The following is a 20,623-nucleotide window of genomic DNA, read 5'->3' as shown; positions in this document are numbered from 1 at the left end:
CACATTGGGCTGTGTATGTCCTTCCTTTTCCCTCCCACCCATTTCAAGTAACAGCTGCTCACATATCGCTTGGTAGCTAATCAGTGACATTTTAAAGGTGGATCTAACAACCGGCGAGCTTTGACTGAACCTGGTGCATGTAAATGACTTAACTAGCTCATGCTTTCTGCCCTGCCCAATTAGTTGGCACCAAAGACCTTATCTATAAGGTCTAAGAGTTGTCCCTGCAGTATAAGTAAAGGCAATACTTGGCATCAGTCTTCTGCTTTTTCATCCTGGTCCAATCAAAATAGAACGTAGATGTGCCCGTTGATGGTATGGACAGGAGGAAGGGTGATCTCTGGGCGTGATGTGTTGCACTTGTTTAGTTATTTGTCATCTAGACTGCATATGGAATAGGGCAGGCATGATCTCACTGAATCACCTTCCTTAGGTGGAAGTGGATTCTAGCCCCAACATTTGATGTTTGAATTAAGCTGAAAAAGGAGCTGGGAGCTTCTGTCCAGCCAAATCATCTGCCAATTCCATTTTTTTCCCCAAGTGATCAAGATGCAATGAAACAACCAACTGTTGTGAACTACAGGAATGCTTCCAAAGACTTAAATCCCATTTTCCTGCTCTTTGTCTCTAGTTTGCTTTTCGGGGCAAGAAATGGCTGTTTGTACAGCAACCACCAAAATAAAGGTCCTTTCTCAACACCCCCCACCCCGCCATGCTATAGTCAACTTGCCAAGTACTTCATAAAAATTTATCCTTATCTTTGTGTTAAAAGTTTTGCTTATGTTTGCAACAGTGACCCAGGATATTTGCTGACTTCTTTTTTCAGGTGTTTCCCCCCGCCACATGTAATACTGCGCACTGTATCTGTGAAAATTAGGTTCCCTGGATGGATCTCAGGCCAGGCACCTGAATTCAGCCAGTTTGCTTTTGAAAGGCTGGGTCATATCTATTTCAAATGTGTTCCCAAGTCAGATCTTCAGGTAAAAAACACGTGAGCTCACTGCGGCTAATATAATTTATAGGAGAAAACATGATGGTAGGTGCAGTTCCTAGCACCTCTTATCTCTTAGCATGAACCCAGCTGAAGCACAGAAGACCTGGTAGAAAAGCAAAGTAGTGCTGAGTCCCTTCAGAGGAGACAGAACTGTGCTCTTGATGAACAGGCCAAAGCTGGGCACTTTGAAAATTGCCAGGGTGAGGCTAATTCTGCTGTTGTCAAAATGCATTGGGGTCCATTGGGGTGAGGAGTGAGTGAAGCTGACACACGAATGCTTTGGAAAAATCTCACCCATCCAAGGCAAGCTGAGCCGGGCTTGGAAGCAAGTCTCTGCAGGCAGGGTCATGCGCGATGGTGTGTCTCCATTCAAAGGATGCCCTGGAGTGAAGAATCCCGTCAGTCGCCGCACCCTGGCTGGAACGCATCTCCTACTGCACCATGCTCACGTTTTGGGGCTTTTGCTTGGCTGTATGCAGTGTCGTTGTCGTCGTCATTGTCCCCGTCGTCACCAGCCTAGGTAGGAATATCGCTTGCTCCTTGTCTGATGCCAGCCAACTGCAACGCAGTCGATGAAAGCAGGGAGGCGTGACTGCCGTTTCCTTTCAGCAGAGAGCTTGCTAGTATCGGCGCTGCTTGCAAAGGAAGCGGGCCAGGCTGCAACCGGGCAGCTTCACTGAGTCACATTGCCACCCTGGGCAAAGAGCAAAAGTGGCCTGCAGAAGTCACTGGCTTGGGTGCAGTCTGGGGCAGATGTCAATCCAGGGTAGTCCCCTTAGAGTCAGTGCTATGGGACCGCTGTGTCAGGAGAACTGGGCTCCTTTGTTAATCACTAGGCAGAACTCGGAGCCCAATCCTGGGGATTTTGGTGTCTTCCCCAACCTGGCCTTGCGCGTTTGTTAAGGGGGAGTGACCAGAGTCTAGCCTTTGGCCAGGTCCAGAGCTTGCATAAACTGGGGACTGTGCTGCTTTTGGGCAGCTGTCCAGGCCCCTGCTCCTTGGGACTGGATCCTTGTTCAGCTCAGACTTCCCAAAGGTATTGAGGTGCCCAACTGTGATGGACATCCACAAGACTAGAAACTAGGTGCTTGAAGACCAGTGAGGATCAGGATTGTAATCTCCCCGCCTCAGTTTGCCTAACTGAGAATACTGCTGCCCTACCGCATAGATGCATTCTGGGAACAAATGCATTTAACTCTCTCCATTCTGCCCAGACCCATGAAGGGGGCAGAAGGACAGGCCTGTCTTCATGGGGCATCTGACAAAGTCCATTATACCAAGAGCCACATGCCCTTTCTCCCTCCTTCCATAGTGTGCTTAATGGTGGATAATTTAGAGTGAGACTGCAGGTCCCCGTGGGCACTGGGGTGGCTGGGTCGGGGGGTGTGTTGAGATCTTTGAACATATTTGTAGGTGGTCTGTGGATTATAAGGGAAGGGTCACAGTCAAGAACCAAGTGCTAAAGCTGTAACTTTGGGCAAGGCCACGGCAGCCTTTATGCAGGCAAATAGTTTTGCTTGTCCGAGGATGCTAGCTGGAGTCCTTTGTGAAGAGTGAGTAAGTCTGGGTTGATCCAGGAAAAGCCAGGTTTTTTCTGGGAGCAGGAAGCTTTTTTAAACCATACCCTCCACCCCTACCTGGCTCGGGGATAGAGAGGAATCACCTTTCAGTCCCACAATCGCTGCCAAAATGACGGAAAGCCATCAATGCCAGCCCCGCACCATAAACACTAGACTAGTCCTTCCACCTCAAATAACACAATGAGCAAGGGCAGAACAAAGGGTAACCCTTATGCCAGTGTTAAATTATGCTAGTGGTATAAGAGGAGCTAAACCTCTGTAAATTTAAAACTGCTTTCATTTTTCAAGTTATGGTGGTTTTCACTTATGCTCCTATCAATGCAAATCAGAACAGCTGATACCGGCTGCAAAGCAGCGAACCCCCCTTCTGTTAAAATGATTTAAAGTTATATCTATCTACAGCCTGAAAGTGCCCCAAGCTTCATGAATCTGTATCTATTTTCCTTCCCTTTTCAGTGAATAGACCCGAGCATTTAAGGCCCTTTGTAAAATACCATGAGAGAGTGTTTTATGACACAGAAGCTTTAGAACAGCTGCATCAGAGGTCAAAACGAGCCGCGGAAGAGCGTGAAACATTGATCCAGCTGGAATTCCAAGCCTATCGGAGGTGCGTGGCTCCATATATTTGTGTCCAGGGTCTGTACTGAGGCCAAATCCTATCTGATCTAAATCATTACACACTGCAGTGCCACAACAAGCTGAAATCCAGCAGGTATGTACAGCTAGCACATTATCCTATTATGCTTCGTTTCAGATTGTGTTCAGGTGATCCATCATCATTTATATTGCGGCACCTGGACGCTCCTGCTGGGGACAGGACCCTCCCGGGTCCTGCTAGGTGCTGTACAAAGCCCACAAGAAACAAAGATGATGCCTGCCCCAAATTGCATAGGCCATATGAGGCAACAGCCACCGTATAACAGGTGGCTAACAATGGTCAGAAGCCAGGAAACCCTGAGCCAATACTGGTCACACGATAGACAGATTACACCCCTCTCTGCTCTCTTGACTGGTTGCCAAATGTTTTCTACGCGTCTATAATGGAGGCAAAGCTTACACCACTACTTCTAGTACTGTGGGTGAGATATGACTCCCATTGTGTAGTGACAGCAGCTGGTAGGGGGATAAGTGCAGAACATTTTCTGAGGTTACGAAGTCCACCCATTCATCCACGGTCAGGTAGTTAGGCTGTTAACCGAAGTCAAGGCATTGTCAGTAGTGAACCGCTGGATGTTCAGCACATGCTAAATTAATTTAGTAAGTGCCCCCCCCAAACTTCTTTGTTTGCTGTGTTCAAAACTTGTCCTGGAAATGGCACGTTACTGTTTGCCCGGCTCTGTTACTGCAGCAAAAGGAACATTTCATTAACTCCAGGGGCCAAGCTCTGGTTCCAGGTGTGAGGTATGTGAATGCATTGAATCTGCAATATATTCTGTGCCTGCTAGTTTGCCAGCACTTCCCCGCACTTGTGGTTGGAATTATTTATTTATGGGCCCTGGGACAAACAGCTGAGCTGAGTCCCGCAAACTGGAGCTGAGTCCTAGCCAAGCATCTTAGACATACCTGTGACTCCATATGCTAGGAGCTACAGGGCTGGTTTGGCCTTTTGCAGGACTCTGACCTGCATCTGTCACAGCACAGAGTTGCCCGTGGAGTTCAGTGGCCAAGATCAGCAGTGGGAGGGAGGAATTGTGTGAGCAAAGGGGAAAAGTGACTTCTTCCAGTTGAGGCTACACATGAAATGGGGAAGTGCCCAGATACCGTGGTGATGGGCTGAACAGGAGAGCTGTTCTAAAAGAAGCTATTGCTGATGGCAACAGGTGAAAGCTCTCGCACTCTTCTCCGCAGCATGGAAGGCAGCAGGAGATGAAAGGTGTTGAGACCAACTCTGGGTAGACAAAGTTATTTGGGTAAATGCAATATTTTTTTTATTAAACTAACTGACTAGTTGGAAAAATTGTTCTTTGACAGCTTTCGGGCACAAACACCCTTCTACAATCATACGGAAAATCTGCTGGTGTTAATCTTCTCTCTAGGGTCAAATAGAAACTTAAGTGAAAATTCAAGTCTGTGAAAATGCAAGTGTGTGGCAGGGGTGTTGGTTATAGCCGTGTTGGTCTAAGGACATAAGCAGATAAGGTTCTGTGGGTAAATATGATATCTTTTATTAGACCAACTAAATAATTGGAAAAAAAATGCTCTGCACGGCAGGGAAGATCAGAGAGGATAGGCGTTAATGGGTGTGAGAGAGGTAGGTGTGTGGTGGGCAAAATTCCCCTCTTTTGTCGTCCCCCCCCCCCCCAACCTACCTGTTTCACACCCATTAACGCCTATCCCCTCTGATCCTCACTGCCACACATTTGCATTTTCACAGACTTGCATTTGACATATTGGCATAATCTATTTGACCCTAGAGAGAAGACTAACACCAGCAGACTCTCCCTATGCCTGAAGACTGTGCCCAAAAGCTTGCAGAGAGCAATTTTTCCAACTATTTAGCTGGTCTAATAAAAGATTTCACATCTACCCAAAGAGCCTTGTCTGCCCATGTCCTTAGACCAACACAGCTATAATCAACACCCCAAAACATGGACCAACTCCAGGCATTTCACTTCCTTTCCAGGACCTTCAAGCTGAGGCTGAGCAGGGACACGAGTGCTTTCACCAAGGACTTTGAGATCCAGGTCAAGGACACCTTGAAGCCAGGAGATGTCTCTTTTATTTACTCAGGAGACTTGCACGGTAAAAGTTAAACCTGCTGCCCTGAGCATGGAAACTTCCCAGTGAGGATAGAGAGACCATTAACAGTTCACCAAGCCCCCCAGGCAGCCTGACCCTTTTCCCTGATGGGGAGGGACAGGAGTGCTCAGTCTCAATGCCCTGATAGCATTTGGTTCTTGCTAGTTAGCAGGGTGCTGGTTTCTTTGATGTGGACTCCCATGGATTGAGACCCTGCAAACTCGCTACATGGAGCCCACAGAGCATCAGACAGGCATCAGCAATGAGATGGACCCCTTATCTGGTTTATGTATTGCACTGCCAATGTGGCTAGGAGCTGACCTGCAGATGTGTTCAGGGACATGAGCTCCATCCATGGTCTCCTGGAGCTGGGGACCCTGCAGGGAGATTGCCCCTTCGGAGAGCAGGGAGCCCTGTGATTTGCCATGCAGTGATCCTGGGGCTTCAGAAAAACTGGCAGCCAGACGGGCTTCACTTTGAAGCAGAGCCTTGAAAGTGGGGGAGGAAGGTGGGGTATCTTCAGAGCCTGTTGAGCATCTATTATCACACAACATGTTTGACTCACAGAAGTGAGGTGAAGCAGCATGGATGTGTGTGGACGCTGCAGGTACATGGCTACCTTGGGTGGCGTGTGCATAAAATGGGTGGAACGTGGCCACATCCCCTGCAGCAGCTACTAAGATAACATTACCAGGGCCACAGGTATCAGGAGCAGGGCCACCTCAGAAGCTGAAAATTGATCAATATTATCCAGTGGTTGTTAACCCCAGACCTCTTCTGTAACTGGTAATGAAGATGAAAGCCTCCTTCTCATTTGCCTGTACCCCTGTGCTGGCAAAACAGATGAGCCTGGATCCTTCTGCCATGGGTCTATCCACAATGGCCTTTTCGAAGGGTTCATCCGAACCAAGAACGGCACTTATTACGTGGAGTCTGCCGGAGCATGCACCAGCACCAGCACCTCTCCAGGTCACTCTCTGATCCATCATGAACGTGACATAGGTGAGTACCAGACCCTAGCACAGGTCTTTGGAGCGACTGAGGTTTATAAAAGAAAATTTTGCAGCTCAGTAGCAGCTATTGCGTCTGCTGTTTGACCTGGCATTTCAAGTGCACCTTACATCTGCTGATCCCAAAGGTTTTTATAAACACTGAATGCAACAATCAGGGCTCAGATCTCTTTCTGACTATTCCTTGTGTTTTGTACTGAGGCAGAGAGGTGAAATGATTCATCCAAAGCCATGTAGTGAGTCAGTGGCAGAGCAGGGAATAGACACCGAGACTCTTGGCTTCTAGTCTCCTCAGCTGGAACTGAACCCAAGAGCCCTGATGCCTGATTATTTGCTCAAATCATGCTAGGGTTATTGTTGGGAGAGAGTTAGAAATTGTTGAAACATAGAAATCGTATAAAAATATGGATGGCAGGGCCCTCAGATCATCTAAGCTAGTGCTCTTTCAAGGCAGGATCATCCCTGCCTAAACCATCCAGGATACGTTTGTCTAAAATACCCTTAAAAACTTCCAGGGATGGGGATTCCACAGCTTTTGTAGCACATCTGTCTCAGTGTTGAACCACCCTCAGTGTTAGAAAGCACTATCAATAGCTAACCTAAATCTCCCTTGTTGCAGTCTAAGCCTGTTACATCTTGCCTTGTGCCCTGTGATCTCTTTGCAGCATTTGTTATATGCACAATTCTGAGGTCTCTCTGTGTGACATCTGAATTTTCACTCTAGATTATTCCTTGTTGGAAGATCCAGACTCTGCTGCCTTGACTGAGAGAGCACATCAGATCCTGCAACATTTCCAGCAGGAGCTAAAGTTAAAGGTGAAAAGAAATGGTAGAGAATAGTTTTAACTCGAAATGAAACAAGTTGAAGCAATGCAAGTACCACGAGGAAAGGACTGCATGGGGCATTGATTGGTTCTGAATTCATTGAATAACACGCTGGTGGGCATGGGAACTCAAAGGGCTTTGATTCTCTGTCATGGAGCTCTTGTGCTTCGCCACCTGCTATAGACAGCGGGAGACAGAAAAAGAGGCTAGATGCTATTTACTGTTCCCAGAATAAATCCGATTTCCCTAAATTTGGGTAGTTTAAGAGTGTTGTTGTAGCTGTGAGGGTTCAGAAATTATGTGAGAGGCCTAAATTTGGGAGAAGAATTGAATTTAAGGGGAAAAATTAAAAAAAAAAAAAAAGATTTTGGGACGTCTCCCATTTTCATGAAGTTTATAGTTCTGCCAAGATGTTGACACACAGGTCATATTTTCAAGCTCAGCAATTCTCTGTATCTGGCCCCAAATATCAGTGACTTCAATGGGACCTGCATAAGCATGTGTGTAAGAAGTTGAGCATGTGCATAATGCCTTGATGTTCTTCACTGAAGCTGCTGCTGCTCCATGTGCTTGTATTTCATTCTGCCCTGGAAATTAATTATAACTCAGAATATCCCTATACATTTCTAAACTTTTTTGTCAAAAAAAGGGGGAAACCCTGGAGAGGGAGAAGAGGAGTTTGGATTATTCTAGGACATCCTGCCTGCTGCATCTGCAAGTTGATTACTTGTTCTACCAAAGATTTGGCACCACAGAGGCAGTGGTTTCTCAGGTAAGAGTATTAATAATTGTTACTGTTGTTGTTCCTTTTGCTATTCGAAAACAATGATTGGTGAATGTAATGTTCCTTAAAATACTGGTTTGATTGGAAAAACTCATCACTGCTGTAATGATGTCATGATATTTGAATGGCACCATGGATCCCATTCACTCCCCATCTCTCACACGGTATGGTAACACTGTAGAAAGGTAGGAGTGAATTGCTTGGAGAATCATCAGCTTGTGTCAGGGATTTATGGGGAAGGCACTGGATTTGGATGCAAGTATAGTTCTTGGCTCTCTTGGAAATGCCTCTATGTCCTTGGAGGCACCATTTCATCTTTCTGGACCTCAGTACACAATCTGCAAAATGGGGAATAATAATAATACCTCTGTGTATTTAGGTTGCTAACTGTACATAACACGGAGGTCCACGGGCCTTATTTAGGGGTTACTTGCTTATCTATAAAACTAAAGGCTCAGTACCATTGTTGGTAGGGTAAGAGCAGCAAGGAGGCTGTCTGCCTTGGGGCTCCTTGTAGTATTTACCCTTCAATTGTGAAATAACCTCACACAAGTTAAATCTTCTTTGAACCATCTTAAGAATAACAATACCTCTTGCTGACTTTTCCTCTCTGTCTCCTGCCAATTTGAGGTAGTAAGAATAACAGTCCTCCCTGGCCCTTATACAGCACTTTCCACCAGTAGATCTTAAAGTACTTTTACAAAGGAGGGCAATATCATTAACCTGCTTCAACAAAGGGGGAAAATTGCAGCACAGACAGGTGACAAGAACTGTCTGAGGTCAGCAGGAAGGCGAGTAGGAGAGCAGAGAACAAAGTCCAGGTTGCCTGCATTCCCCGCCCAGTGCTGCATTCATGACAAGTGGTTTTATCCAATTAACGTCTGTGTCTCCCCTGCAGGTTGCCAGCTACATAAAAGCTGTGAATGCCATTTACGAAGGAGCAGATTTTGACGGTATCAAGCACGTTGACTTCAAAGTGAAAACATTAAGCGTAAGTCAGTTGGGCACTTGGGTTTTGATCTCCATGGGCTTTGGATGAGGCTCTTCAGGACCCAAACGCATGCCAAGGCAGATGGATGTCTGGTTTCATTTTTCTAAGGGGTAGTTGCCTGAAAGGGACGGTTTGGCTAAGGGAATTTGCAGGTTTAGATTGCTCATTCATTTGTAACTTATAATGCTAGTGATGAATGATATCGTTGGGTGGTACACGAGAAACATGACTGTTAAAAATAAAATCTCTGTTGCTATATGTCACAGCAAGTGACTGGCTAGCTTGTGTTGTTTCTGCACTGTAGATAATCCAAGAGGATGATCCTTCTGGCTCCAGGGACTCGCCATACATCGGTCCAGAAATGCTTCTGCTGTTGCACTCCAAGTCCAACTGGAATACCTATTGCCTCTCCTACCTCCTGACAGACAGGGACTACAGTGGAGTTCTTGGGATTGCTTTTAATGGACAAACTGGTAAGAAACAGCCACATGCACTAAAAACAAAGGGTGGTCACACTCTGGTTGTAACTATAACCATGATAAGTCACCATCTGGTACTGTTATTCAAAGTCTTGCCAGTTCCTTTTCTTAACGTGAGTTGTTGTTTAGGAATAGCATTCCTATCTTTGTGCAGGGTTTGGACCACATGATTCGAGGTCCTTTCCAACCCTATGAGTTTATAAGACATGTTGTGTTTGATGCTTAGTCTAAATTTGTTTGGAAAAACTATTCACTCTCCACTTGCTCTGGATCCTAGTCTTTACTCCTCTGATTTCTGGCTTGCGTCTCCAGAGTTTCTGCTTTTTTTCTTTCTGGGCTAGGTGACCTGGGCGGCATCTGCTCTAAGCACAAGAAGTTCCAGGACCAGGAGGCCTCTCTGAACACAGGGCTGATCACACTGCAGAATTATGGCCAATACTTGCCACCTCAGATCATCCACATCGTCCTGGCCCACGAGCTGGGTCACAGCCTGGGAGCCCATGTGAGCACGGGGAAGGCATTGTGGGGATAAGTGTGAGTGAAGCTTAAAAGCAGACGATTGGCGTAGATGATGGCAGGGAAGCCTCCCCTCATTCAAGCAGCCAGAGCAGGTGTTCAGCAGGGAGAACTGCACCAGTGCTGCATTTTTCAGGCCTGGCTCTCAAAGCAGATCACCAATGGGGCAGGATGAGATTAAGCCATGGGGGGTCAAAGGAGCTAAATGAAGCAGTCTGAGAGTGCAGGATCACAGGGGATCTGGCATACAGCACAGGTCTCCTGGGCGCAAGGCTAACACCTGGGTTAGCCGTTGGACCAAACTCATTTCCTTCAGGGCTTTCCAAAGTCCATCTTTTCAGACACTTTAATGGGCTTTTTATGATTTACTGTTTAATTTAGTTCTGGGAGGAAAAAAAAGCCTTGAATTCCAAATCCCCCGAACCTTGTAACTGTCACTCTTATCTAGGGTTTTTCAAGCTTTTGTGTTCAAGAAATGACTGATTTTTTAAGTGTTTTATATGTCCATAAAACAGGGGCCTGTCTGGAATTCCTTCTATTAAATGCACAGAACCAGATTGGTTTGTGAAGCTAATACATTGCTATTGAATTAACTTATTGGCTTCTATGACAACATCCAAAATAATCTTTGACAAAACATTTCCAGCAGCTCGAGTAGGCATTATGTGATGTTGAAACACACAGAGAAGTTTGTGAAGCACATAGAGATGAAACACGCTGCACTCATGAATGATGTTGCATCGTGTATTCACAACCTAGCAGGAAGTGTCATCTTTTAACAGTATACATGAATCTACAAAGTCCTAAAAATGCCTTTTATGTTCAGAGAATAGAAAAGCCCTCTTCAGATTGGTTTGGCTCCTGCTCCACATTCAGAGCATGCGATCTTCTGTTTCAGCACGATGAGAGTAAAGAGTGTGCGCGTTTCAACATTGACACCACATATGGGAACTACCTGATGTTTGGCCATGCCACGGATGGATGGCAACACAACAACGACAAGTTCTCCACGTGCAGCATCGAGTACATCGGGAAGCTCCTGAGAGCCAAAAAGGACACATGCTTTGTTGGTAAGAGGCAGTAATGTGTTTGAATTCTTTAAATTCTGCTGTCATTTGTCTGTGCTAATTGCAATTAGCTCAGTGATTCTTTGCTTTGGTTTGTTTTGGGTGATCTCTTTTATTGACCCGACTCTATAGCTGGGAGGGATAGAGACAAACTTTCAGGTAGCAAGTCCCCTTCCTTGGGTCTCTGTAGGTGTCATTACAGATGTAAATTATAGCAAAGGGATTTTTTTGTTTGTTTCCCCAAAACACTGTGGGCAGCTCTCAGCTTTAGCAAGACATCAGCAAAAAGTTGAAATTATTTAGCCTGGAGAAATACTTAGATAACGTAGTGATGGGTGTCATAAATGTAGGTGTGAATGGACAGGGGACTTGACTATTTAAATGTTGATGGGTCCAAGTGCAGATTGTTCATTTTGGGCTGTAGCATGAAACTGGCAGCTGGTGAATTAAGGACTAACACAAGACAAAGCACCATTGGAGGTTTGTAGAGAGTAGTAGGATCAATTTGCTGTTCCCAGATTAGAGGTTCAGAAAGGGTTCAGTTTTATGACTGGTGATACCCCATGCTAAAGCAAAGGCCAAGCAAAATTCAGTCCTCGGGGAACAAGCTGGCACACGGATCTCTCCACCCCCTCCCCTTAATCCACCGCGTTGTGTAAATGGCTTGACGTTCACAACAGCTTGTGATCACCAAGCATCAGGTGTTTGTCCAGCCAGTCTTGCTAGTCCCATAGCCAGGGCTGCCCCCAACCTGTCCAGCCCCTGGTCTCAACATTGCATCTGTTTTTCTTCCCCTTCCATTCAGAAACTGACCGTCCCATCTGCGGCAACCGGATAGTGGACCCAGGGGAGGAGTGCGACGTGGGGAACGACATCTCCAACCGTTGTTGTTATGCGGCTAGTGAGCCGAACGGCATCGGCTGTAGGTTGAAGCCAGGGGCGCAGTGCAGGTAGGTGTCCCTAATGCCTTGTTAGCTGTTCTTTCTCTTCCTATCAGACTTTGTGGGTGACGCTCATCCTATTTGCTGCAGAATGTCTCCTAGGATCCTGCCGGAGACACTCAAGGGCACTTAAAAGGTCTTTTGAGGGTGGCTGAGGCAGGGAGCTGTTTGTTACTTGTGACAAGCATCCCAGGGGCTTGCCCACAATAAACCTAGTGGCACTTGCAAGCAAGAAGCAAGGATACAACTGTAAGACCTGAGCCTCATGCTCTAAGGCCTGTAGATATGCTCAGTGCCCATTTGCAGCGACAGCTGCTTATCAGCTCTACCCTGCATATCTGCAAGGTGCCACCCTACACTCACACAGTGCTCCGTGTAACAGCAACAACTCCTTAGGGACAACAAAGCCAGGGCACTATACCTATTGCTAGGTATTTCGATTTAACCTGATGCATAAGTGACTGAGCCACCCCTGCTAGGAGGGGCAGCTTCTTTCAAAGCCCTTCAATACCAACAAGGTCTCCAGTGTTTGTTTTAAACTGATGCCCCTATGTGTCCCCCATCATGGTTATTACTCCACATTAATAACTCATGTGCACGATGCTCATACCCAGGAGGTAAGTCATTGCCTCGGTTCTGCTGTTACTACCGAGTTGGCAGCTTGCTGCCACGCTGCGGGCTGGCTACTTCCCCATGCTTATCTGAACCATTGCTCCATCTCCCAGCTCGAGCCAGGGCCTGTGCTGCAGCCAGGACTGTGTCTTTAAATCCCAAGGGGAGCTCTGCCAAGATGAGACGGAGTGCGCCTTTGCAAGCATCTGTTCTGGACTAGCGGCTCAGTGCCCCACACCCGTCCCCAGGGACAACGGCACGTTCTGCAGCAGGGGCACACGGATCTGCCTCGCTGGGGTTAGTCCTGACTGTTAACCTTGTCTGATTGGGGGTTGTGACAGCCGGTGACTTTAAGGGCTAAAACAGGCTGAATAGGATGGGCCACAGCACTGCTTACTGCATGGGTGAGGGCCTCAAAGGCTCCCCTAGACCAGGTTTGAGCTAAGTAGCCCCATGCTAGGTGCAGTTAACCTGAGGAACTCACTGCCACAGGGTGTTTGTGAGGCAAAGAGCTCAGCAGAATTCACGTGGGGATAGGGCATTTATACCACAGGAAAGGATTGAAACCCTCTAGTTTTGATGCATTAAAGCAGCCCCTCACTACCAACCTCTCCCTGCAAGCAGGTTACTCCAGGGGTCCTGGCCTGGCCTCTGGGAGATAAGAGTACTAGACTAGGGACCTGCTGCAGACTGGCAAGGCCTGTGCAGCCTCCCCTCTAGCCATGGGGCATGATGCAGCTTGCGCTGCAGGTGACACAAGGAATTCGGTCTGCCTGGTACCTTCCACTGAGAACTGGGGCTTGGGAAGGCACTTTGTCTTGTTAAATGGAGCCAGCACTTGGAAGAGTCTCGGTCCCTTAGTGAATCCACCTGCTCCCTGCCTGGGATGGATCACTGGCCTGGATCAGGCATATCCCATAAATCCCACTCCTATTTCTCACTCATTTCCCTAGCTCTGCCTCGCCTCGCTCTGCGTTAAGTATGGACTGGAGCAATGTGACTGTGTCAGCAGCTCTATGAGGGGGAAATGCCATCTCTGCTGCCAGCAACCAGGTATGCTGACTTGGGATCAGGGGAAGCAGCACCCCCCAGGGCAGAGAGAAGCACGAGGGCTGGGAGTGTTGCTACTGGCCCTACATCAAGGACATGGAAGAGGCTATTGGTTGTAGGCAGCAGTGCCTCCTATGCAGGGACTACACAATACCCTGACACAGTTACTTCTATGGCACGGACAGGCTGGTAGCATGGCCCCATTGCACATGGGGTTAAAACCCAACCCTGCAGCTCCATTTTATAATAGGACTAAGGCTCCCCAGGGTGCTAAGGGATGCAGTTATGCACCTTGAGAGCAGCTGAGCATTAAATGACATGAAAATCAGAGCCAGGGCAGCCCAGCGCTGAGTGCATTACCCACTGCATGTCCAGGCCTTGATCATTCAAGCCCTTTTAAATCATCTGTTGTAGGCCAGGCCAGGACATGTGCCAGCACGGCCTCATTCCTGCTGGAGCATTACTTCAACGGCTCGCAGATCCCACTCACCCCTGGCTCCCCATGCTGGGACAAGACAGGCTACTGCGACAAGTTCCACACCTGCCGGCTTGTGGATGAGGATGGCCCCATCGCCAGAGTGAAAAACTCCATCTTGGCCTTCATTGAGCTGGAGGATGTAGCGGCCTGGATGAAGGCAAGCACCTGCGTGGGGCACCGCATCCCTGACTAGGGCTGTAGGTTGACAGATGTGTGGGGGGAGTGGATATTGAGTCAAGGCCTAGTGCAGAGGGGCTGGACCCGATGATCTTCCGAGGTCCCTTCCAATCTTACAATCTATGAGTCTATGAATAAGGCAGCTCTGGGATTCCTACCTGGTGTTCCAAACCCTGCCGCTGACTGGCTGCATGACCTTGGTTAAGTTACTGGCATCTCCATTCCCTGCACCATGCAGGTGGTGACAGCCGCATCCCTTGCAGAACAGCTGTCAGTAAGGCAGTTTGGGTAGCTTAGGAGCAGGTGCAGGTCCAGGTATGATTCCCAAGGTAGGGCAGAAGGTACCCAGCTCCTCAGGCTGCTGAGGACTGAGCAGTGGCCTGGCTTTGTCCCTCAGAAGCGCTGGTGGGCTGTGCTTGCGATGATCCTGACTTTGGCGGCAATGATGGCTGGCACCGTCTTCCTCTTTGGAAGGACCCTTGATAGTGAAACAGGTAAGTGGAGGTTTCAAATAACTCCTCCCTTACCCCATCCAGTTCCTGCTGCCCTAGGGAGTTTCAGCTTCTGCTCTGGGGAACGCCGAGGGACGTGGGCCAGCACAGCCAGCACCTTCCCCAGTTCTGTCCAGTAGACAAAGTGGAAATTTGCTAGGTTACTCGCTCTGGGGGAGCCATGGGAATTGCCACTCAAAGCATCCATCTGTCTCTTGGGGAAAGGAAAGCGGAGCCCAAGTCACACCCATAGGAAATCTAGGGATGAAACATCATAGGTGTCTTGGTAACTAGCTGATCATGCCTGTTTCCTCCATTAACCCCCAACCTCTGTCTCTTACTCCACATCACCAGCGACCTCAGGCTTGTATTAGGCCCCTTGCTGCAGCAAAGGCAGAATCCCCCACAGGTCCTTATTAATCTGCCCCAGGGAACCTGCTCCCCGACTTCAAGTCTGGTGACTTGTCTAGCCTTGACCATCTGAGCAAGACCCAGCAGCCACCAGGTTTGAGTACCAGGCCCACACCAAGCCCCTGGGGCCAGAGAAGCCACCAGACATGATGCCCTGCCAAAGCCAACTAGGAACCTTGTGTAGTTTTACCCAAGTTAAATACCCTGCTCCAAACACCCTTAGCACCCAGATACTGAGCTCATTTTCACAATGGATTGCTCTCAGTCTCTGACCCCTGGGGCAGGGACACCAGAGATACCGCTCTGGGTGTGACAGCTAGGAGCTCATCCCAACTCCTACAGAAGAATCACTGCTGATAGTGGTTTGGTTTGGTTTCTTTTTTACTTAGAAGAGAAAGACACAAAGAGCACAGTCAGGGAGGCCTCAGCCAGCCAGCAGCCTCAGCACAGACGGATGTTAATATACCATGAACACGAGGAGTTCTACATGGAAACCACGCACCGGGAGTATGAGACTATCATATAGCAAAGCATCCAGATCCAGCAGTACTCGCAGACCCCCTCGCGAGTGGATTTTCCAAGAGGTCTCAGCTCATGACAGGCACGTAAAAGAAGGGACTGGACTTGGCCCCAGCAACTTCTGCTGAAAAACCAGCTCTTGGGATCCAAGATTCCTGGGTTCTGCCCTCCGCATAGTAGAGCACAATAGGAGCCACAAATGCTTCCGTGTAAGGTTAGTCCTCCCACTGCCAGATCTGCTGTGTGACTTTTGCTTCAGCTCTTTGCAGCTCGGCTTTCTGCCCAGGTGTGGACAAAATTGATGTTCACCCTGCAGCTTGTATAGAGATACAGGTGCTGGCATTAAACTCCCGAGTTGGGGTACTTTTGTCAGCATAGCTGCAGCCACATGGAAGGCAGGCCGCAACACCCACCCAAGATAGGTAAATGCTCCAAGAATAATTACTCCAGACTCTAGCTTTTACAGCTAGCCAGCCACTGGTACCCAAGCTAGTTAGTTTTAAAACTAGCTTAAGTAGGTCTCTGCAAGCCACAGTGCCTGAATTGTAGATATACCTTCTATCTCAGAAGCTGGTCTCCATCAGCAAAGTGATTAACCTTTCCTGCTTCAAATCATTTCCTGTATCACCCTTCACATGTTTCCAAAAAGAATTCAAGACACCTTTCATAAGAGGCAGCATTTCTTTCCTTGGCTAAAGGCAGGTCTGATGGCGCTGCCTATATACTACGTGGAAACAAGGCTGTATTAGTCAAGGTCTCATTGAAGTTACTGAGACCAAAATCTAGGTAGATTTGAATAAGGCTACGCAATCAGTGGATTCAAAGGGGACACAAGATTGGCATTAAATCAGTGTTGGGGATTATAAAGGATGGGATGATAGGTCAGAGATAGCAGTCAGTCCAGTGGGTTTAGCTTAAGATAGAAAAATGTTCCTCGTCTCCTTGCAGTTGCTGAAACTCTGATTATTTGTACTGGGCTTTGTCCTTGGACCATATCTTTTAGTATGTCTGTTGGGCTGGTTAGGTGTTGTAGGGTTTTGGTTTACACTTGTACAATACTGAAAGACCTGCTTTATAATGGTAAACTTTATAACAGCGGTTGAATGCACCGGTCTAGGCAGAACTCACCCCAATCAGGCCCTGTCCCCACTGTGGCTCCTAGCCCCCGTGGCTGAGCCTACGTGCCGACACTGACCCGAATGCAAAGGGAAGTTCCAAAGTCTTTTATTGTAGCCCTTGCGTGGCTGAGCTGCCCCTCAGAGGCGCGTGCTATGCATCATCTCGGAGACGCAGCAAGCCCTGGAGAGTGTTCATTTAGCAAGGTCCTTCACATACTTCCAGCCTTTCTGGGTGTATTCACGAGCCCTGGTGGGAGCTACAGACAGAGCCGACATGGCAGTGTGAACTCCTGCAAGAAAAAAGAGACATGGAGGGGAGTCCTGAGAAAAGCATTAACAAAGCATGCTGTACCACCAATAATGTGATATCGTGGGTCACACGCCCTTCCCCGTTTAAACATAATACCAGAGATCTTGGCTTATATCAAGGGAATCTTCAGTCAAGTCTAGGCCTGAATAATTCCTGATTCTGGTGCAGTTGTTACGGTCTCATCAGTAGTCAGTGGGTCCTCCCCACCACCACTACCTAGCCCACTAGCCAGGGGAGTGGTGTAACCTTTGTCCTTGGAAGCTTGTAAGTGTAGGTTTGGCAAATGTTTGGGGCAATTCAGCCCCTGCATTGAGCAGGGGGGCTGGATGAGATGTCCTCTTGTGGTCCCTTTCACTCCTTTCTGTCTAGGATATTAAAGGGGTCTGAAGGAAGGGAGACTTCATGGTTACAGCACAGGCCTGGATACTCTGTATTTTATTCCTGGGTCTGACACAGACTTGCTGTGCAACTCAGGCCTGCAAACGGTAAGCAACTTGCCCACAGTCTCTCCTTCTGGAAAATGAGAAGCAGGTTGAGTTCATTTTCTAGATGTTTTCCACATATGTTAGCAATGATCAGATCAAAAAGGCTGGAGAAGGGCACTGTATTATTTGGAGAAGTCCCAATAATAACGGGAACCATCTTACATTTTCAGACCATCACAGCAGGTTAGATGCCGAGTCCCACTGATTGTACTAGCACTTGAAGGATTTTATAGAACTCCTCAATTTTTAATTGATGACCTCCTAAAGAGCAGCTCAGCACTATCATGCTTTGTTGCCAATTCTACGAGTGCTTCTGTACTTGGGTTACTAGCTGCAAAAAGGCCACCTGCCTTCAACATGGCATTTTTATCAGTAGATTTTAAAGCACTTTTGAATAAAAGGTGGCCAATATTATCCCCACTTTACAGGCAAGGAAACTGAGGAACTGAGTTGTAAAGAGATCCACCCAAGGCCACCTTGAAGGTCAGTGGCAGAGCCAGGTCTCCCAAATCCTAATCCAGTGCTCCATGCACTAGCTCTCGCCAAGTCCTCACAATAGGATTGTTGGATAAGTTACATCAGTGACAGCAGCCCCCTTCTGCAGCAAAAAAGCAGAAGCCTTACCTTTGTTCCAGGATTCAGAGACAGAAAAGTCAAATTTTGGAGTAGATGGAAGCTGAAAGAGAAAACAAGAGGCAAAACCTCAATGTCTGGCCCGCTAGCTACATACAAAGCCGCTAAGCAACATGCTAAGAGAGGAAAGAGCAGAACAGGCACCACCAGGCTTCCCAGGTCATGCTGAACAAGGCCCTCAGGCCCCGATTGTTAAAGGTATTTGGGCACCTAACTCCCTCTTCAATTCCATGGGGCACAGAAAAGAAACCTGGGCTCTTACCTTCTCTCTTACTGGCCCATTTGTAAGACTGGGGCAGTAGGCAGCATTTTAAAAGTGCACCAAAATGATTTAGATCTGAATCCACTTGGCTGCTTTTAAAAATATCACTGTTAAATTTTACCAGGACTTGGTTTATTATGGTTATATCTCGATTTATGGCACTAGGGCTTTCCTAGTCCAGGAAACACTGTCCCTGCACAGCAGATTTTCCAATCTAGGGAGTCAGAGCCAGGCCAAGGGAAAACTACCGCAAGCAATTTATAGACCATGTTATTAACAGGAAGCAGCAGGGCAGGAGTGGGTCTTTGAGGGTGGATCCATTCGGTAGTTTTTAGAGCAATGGTTCCCAACCTGTCTCATACTGCGGAGCGGGATGGAGCCAGAGCTAGCAGTCTCCCTCTTGGGGCTGCCCTGGCACCCAGCTGCGACTGCTGCTGGGGTGGACAGATTGGTGTCCGAGAGGGGGGCTCGTGCCACGACCTGGCAGCCAACCTTTCACGGCCGCGGCCCAGTGGCTGGGAACCTCTGATTTAGAGGCTTTCCAACAAGGGGTCAGGAGCATTACTTATCATAAAAACACCTCCCAGATCAGTGTTTCTCAACCTTTTAAGTAGCAAGTACCCCCTAACTTCTGAAAAATTTAATAAGTACCTCAACACTCAATTTTCCAGGGGATTTTATATTTTCAGACTAATGTGTGCTATATGTTGGAAGAAGGGCTGTGTCTATAAGGCTGTGATATGATAGATGTCTGATCTGGTGTGTGCAGGGTTGCACACCTTTTACACCAGGGGTGCACCACTCAAGCATGTGCCTGGGCTAGAGGCGATGTTGGCCGAAGTTTGAAGGGCTGAATCCAGTGCTATGCAAAGCGTGGCATGCCAAATTATTACTGGGGAATTTAAAGCACCGTGCAAATGTGCAGGGCACCAAATTTTTGGCCATAGTTTTGAGAGGTGGAAGGGGCAAGAGAAGAAGAGAGGGTGAGAGTGTTGGGGTACCCACATACCCCTGCCTGTGTCTCGTGTACCCCCAAGGGGGTTAGAAACTGTCTCACACGGCATGTTCACGCTCCTCTCCTGTCCTCCGCAAACTGTTTCTTGCGCACCCCACCTCCAATAAGACCCGTGGAGGGAGAGAAGAAACGAGCGCACAATCCCTTTTCCTTCCAAGGTGAAATCCCGACTCCGCTGAAGTCGGCGGCAAAACGATGCCGCGGGAGAACCCGAATTCTGCTTCCTTCCCCCTCCAGCGAGGGGCTCCCTGCGGCGCCCCCCCAGCCGCCTGCGCCGTCCTCACCTCCCAGCCGACGTAGTTCGTCCATTCCTTGATGGCTGGAGGCAGCGCCGCCTGCGCCTTGCGGAGGGCTTCGGCGCCTTGCTGGCCGCTTCCCAGCAGGCCCTGGTCGTACGCCACGTACACCGCGCCGCCGGCCAGGCTGCCCTTGACCATGAACCTGGGAGGGAAGCCGTCAGAGACGGCATCGGGGTGGGTCTCGCGTGGCTCCAGGTGCTGTTGAAGTAGCCCCCGCTCTCCAGGGGACACGGGCCGCTCCCTCCCCCCCAGCCCAGGGCACCGTGTCCCTGGTCACATGTGCCACCCCCCAGGGCACACCTGCACCCCCCCAGGGCACACGTGTTCCCCAATCACACCTGCACCCCCCCCATACACATGGGCACACCCCCCCAAGCACACGTGTTCCCCAATCACACCTGCACCCACCAGACATGCGTGTTCCTTAGTCACGTGCCCGCCGACACGTGCGTTCCCTAGCCATGGGCGCCCCCTTGGACCCCCCGAGGACGCGTGTGCCCGGCCCCGTGCACCCCCAGCCGGGGGAGGTCGGCGAGCCGCACTCACTTGACGACAGGGAAGATCCGCGACGCCATGACCGCAGCCCAAGGGCAGCGCGCCGCCGCCCGCCCGCCTGCACCGACTCCTCCACGCCCGGCCCGGCCGGCTCGCCGCACAGCCCCCCGGGACTTGTAGTCGCCGGCTGCAGTCACGTGGCCAAGCCGCCATTGTTGCCGAGGCGCGGCCCCGCCCCAGCCGCAGCGCGCACTTCCGCCTCAATAGCTGGCATGGCAGCGGCCTGGCTTCCGGGTTGGGGTGGGGTCACGTGATCCCCGTCTGGGGGAGAGCTGTCCCAGC

General features: G+C 48.9%; 2 protein-coding genes across 2 annotated transcripts; one reads left to right on the top strand and one right to left on the bottom strand.

Annotated features, from left to right (window-relative positions):
* Positions 1-1,412: 1,412 nt before the first annotated feature.
* On the top strand, positions 1,413-16,324 carry LOC102562482 (disintegrin and metalloproteinase domain-containing protein 10). Its single transcript, XM_019484008.2, has 16 exons — positions 1,413-1,514; positions 3,031-3,181; positions 5,198-5,316; positions 6,157-6,315; positions 7,048-7,139; positions 7,798-7,920; positions 8,831-8,923; positions 9,228-9,396; positions 9,744-9,904; positions 10,817-10,988; positions 11,791-11,935; positions 12,652-12,835; positions 13,492-13,591; positions 14,003-14,223; positions 14,641-14,737; positions 15,535-16,324. Exons 1-16 carry the CDS (start codon positions 1,436-1,438, stop codon positions 15,669-15,671), a joined length of 2,202 nt encoding a protein of 733 aa, XP_019339553.2. The 5' UTR covers positions 1,413-1,435; the 3' UTR covers positions 15,672-16,324.
* Positions 16,325-16,872: 548 nt separating this feature from the next.
* MICOS13 (mitochondrial contact site and cristae organizing system subunit 13) lies at positions 16,873-20,434 on the bottom strand. The gene is made up of 4 exons (XM_014604894.3): positions 20,333-20,434; positions 19,772-19,928; positions 18,202-18,253; positions 16,873-17,072 (listed from the first exon to the last, which is right to left on the bottom strand). Exons 1-4 carry the CDS (start codon positions 20,359-20,361, stop codon positions 16,975-16,977), a joined length of 336 nt encoding a protein of 111 aa, XP_014460380.1. The 5' UTR covers positions 20,362-20,434; the 3' UTR covers positions 16,873-16,974.
* Positions 20,435-20,623: the final 189 nt, after the last annotated feature.

The sequence above is a fragment of the Alligator mississippiensis genome, chromosome 16 (assembly GCF_030867095.1).
Source record: "Alligator mississippiensis isolate rAllMis1 chromosome 16, rAllMis1, whole genome shotgun sequence".
Classification (NCBI taxonomy): domain Eukaryota; kingdom Metazoa; phylum Chordata; order Crocodylia; family Alligatoridae; genus Alligator; species Alligator mississippiensis.
Note: the sequence above shows the minus strand (reverse complement) of the source record. Positions and strands in the feature narration are given on the sequence as shown.

Excerpts from the sequence above, each read along its gene's own strand:
- LOC102562482 (XM_019484008.2), top strand. The coding sequence starts at position 1,436 with ATGCTCACGTTTTGGGGCTTTTGCTTGGCTGTATGCAGTGTCGTTGTC. Across the intron at positions 13,592-14,002 it reads TCTCTGCTGCCAGCAACCAG|GCCAGGCCAGGACATGTGCC; the intron begins GTATGCTGACTT and ends CATCTGTTGTAG. Across the intron at positions 14,224-14,640 it reads ATGTAGCGGCCTGGATGAAG|AAGCGCTGGTGGGCTGTGCT; the intron begins GCAAGCACCTGC and ends TTTGTCCCTCAG.
- MICOS13 (XM_014604894.3), bottom strand. The coding sequence starts at position 20,361 with ATGGCGTCGCGGATCTTCCCTGTCGTCAA. Across the intron at positions 19,929-20,332 it reads CGGATCTTCCCTGTCGTCAA|GTTCATGGTCAAGGGCAGCC; the intron begins GTGAGTGCGGCT and ends CTTCCCTCCCAG. Across the intron at positions 17,073-18,201 it reads CTCTGAATCCTGGAACAAAG|GAGTTCACACTGCCATGTCG; the intron begins GTAAGGCTTCTG and ends TTTTTCTTGCAG.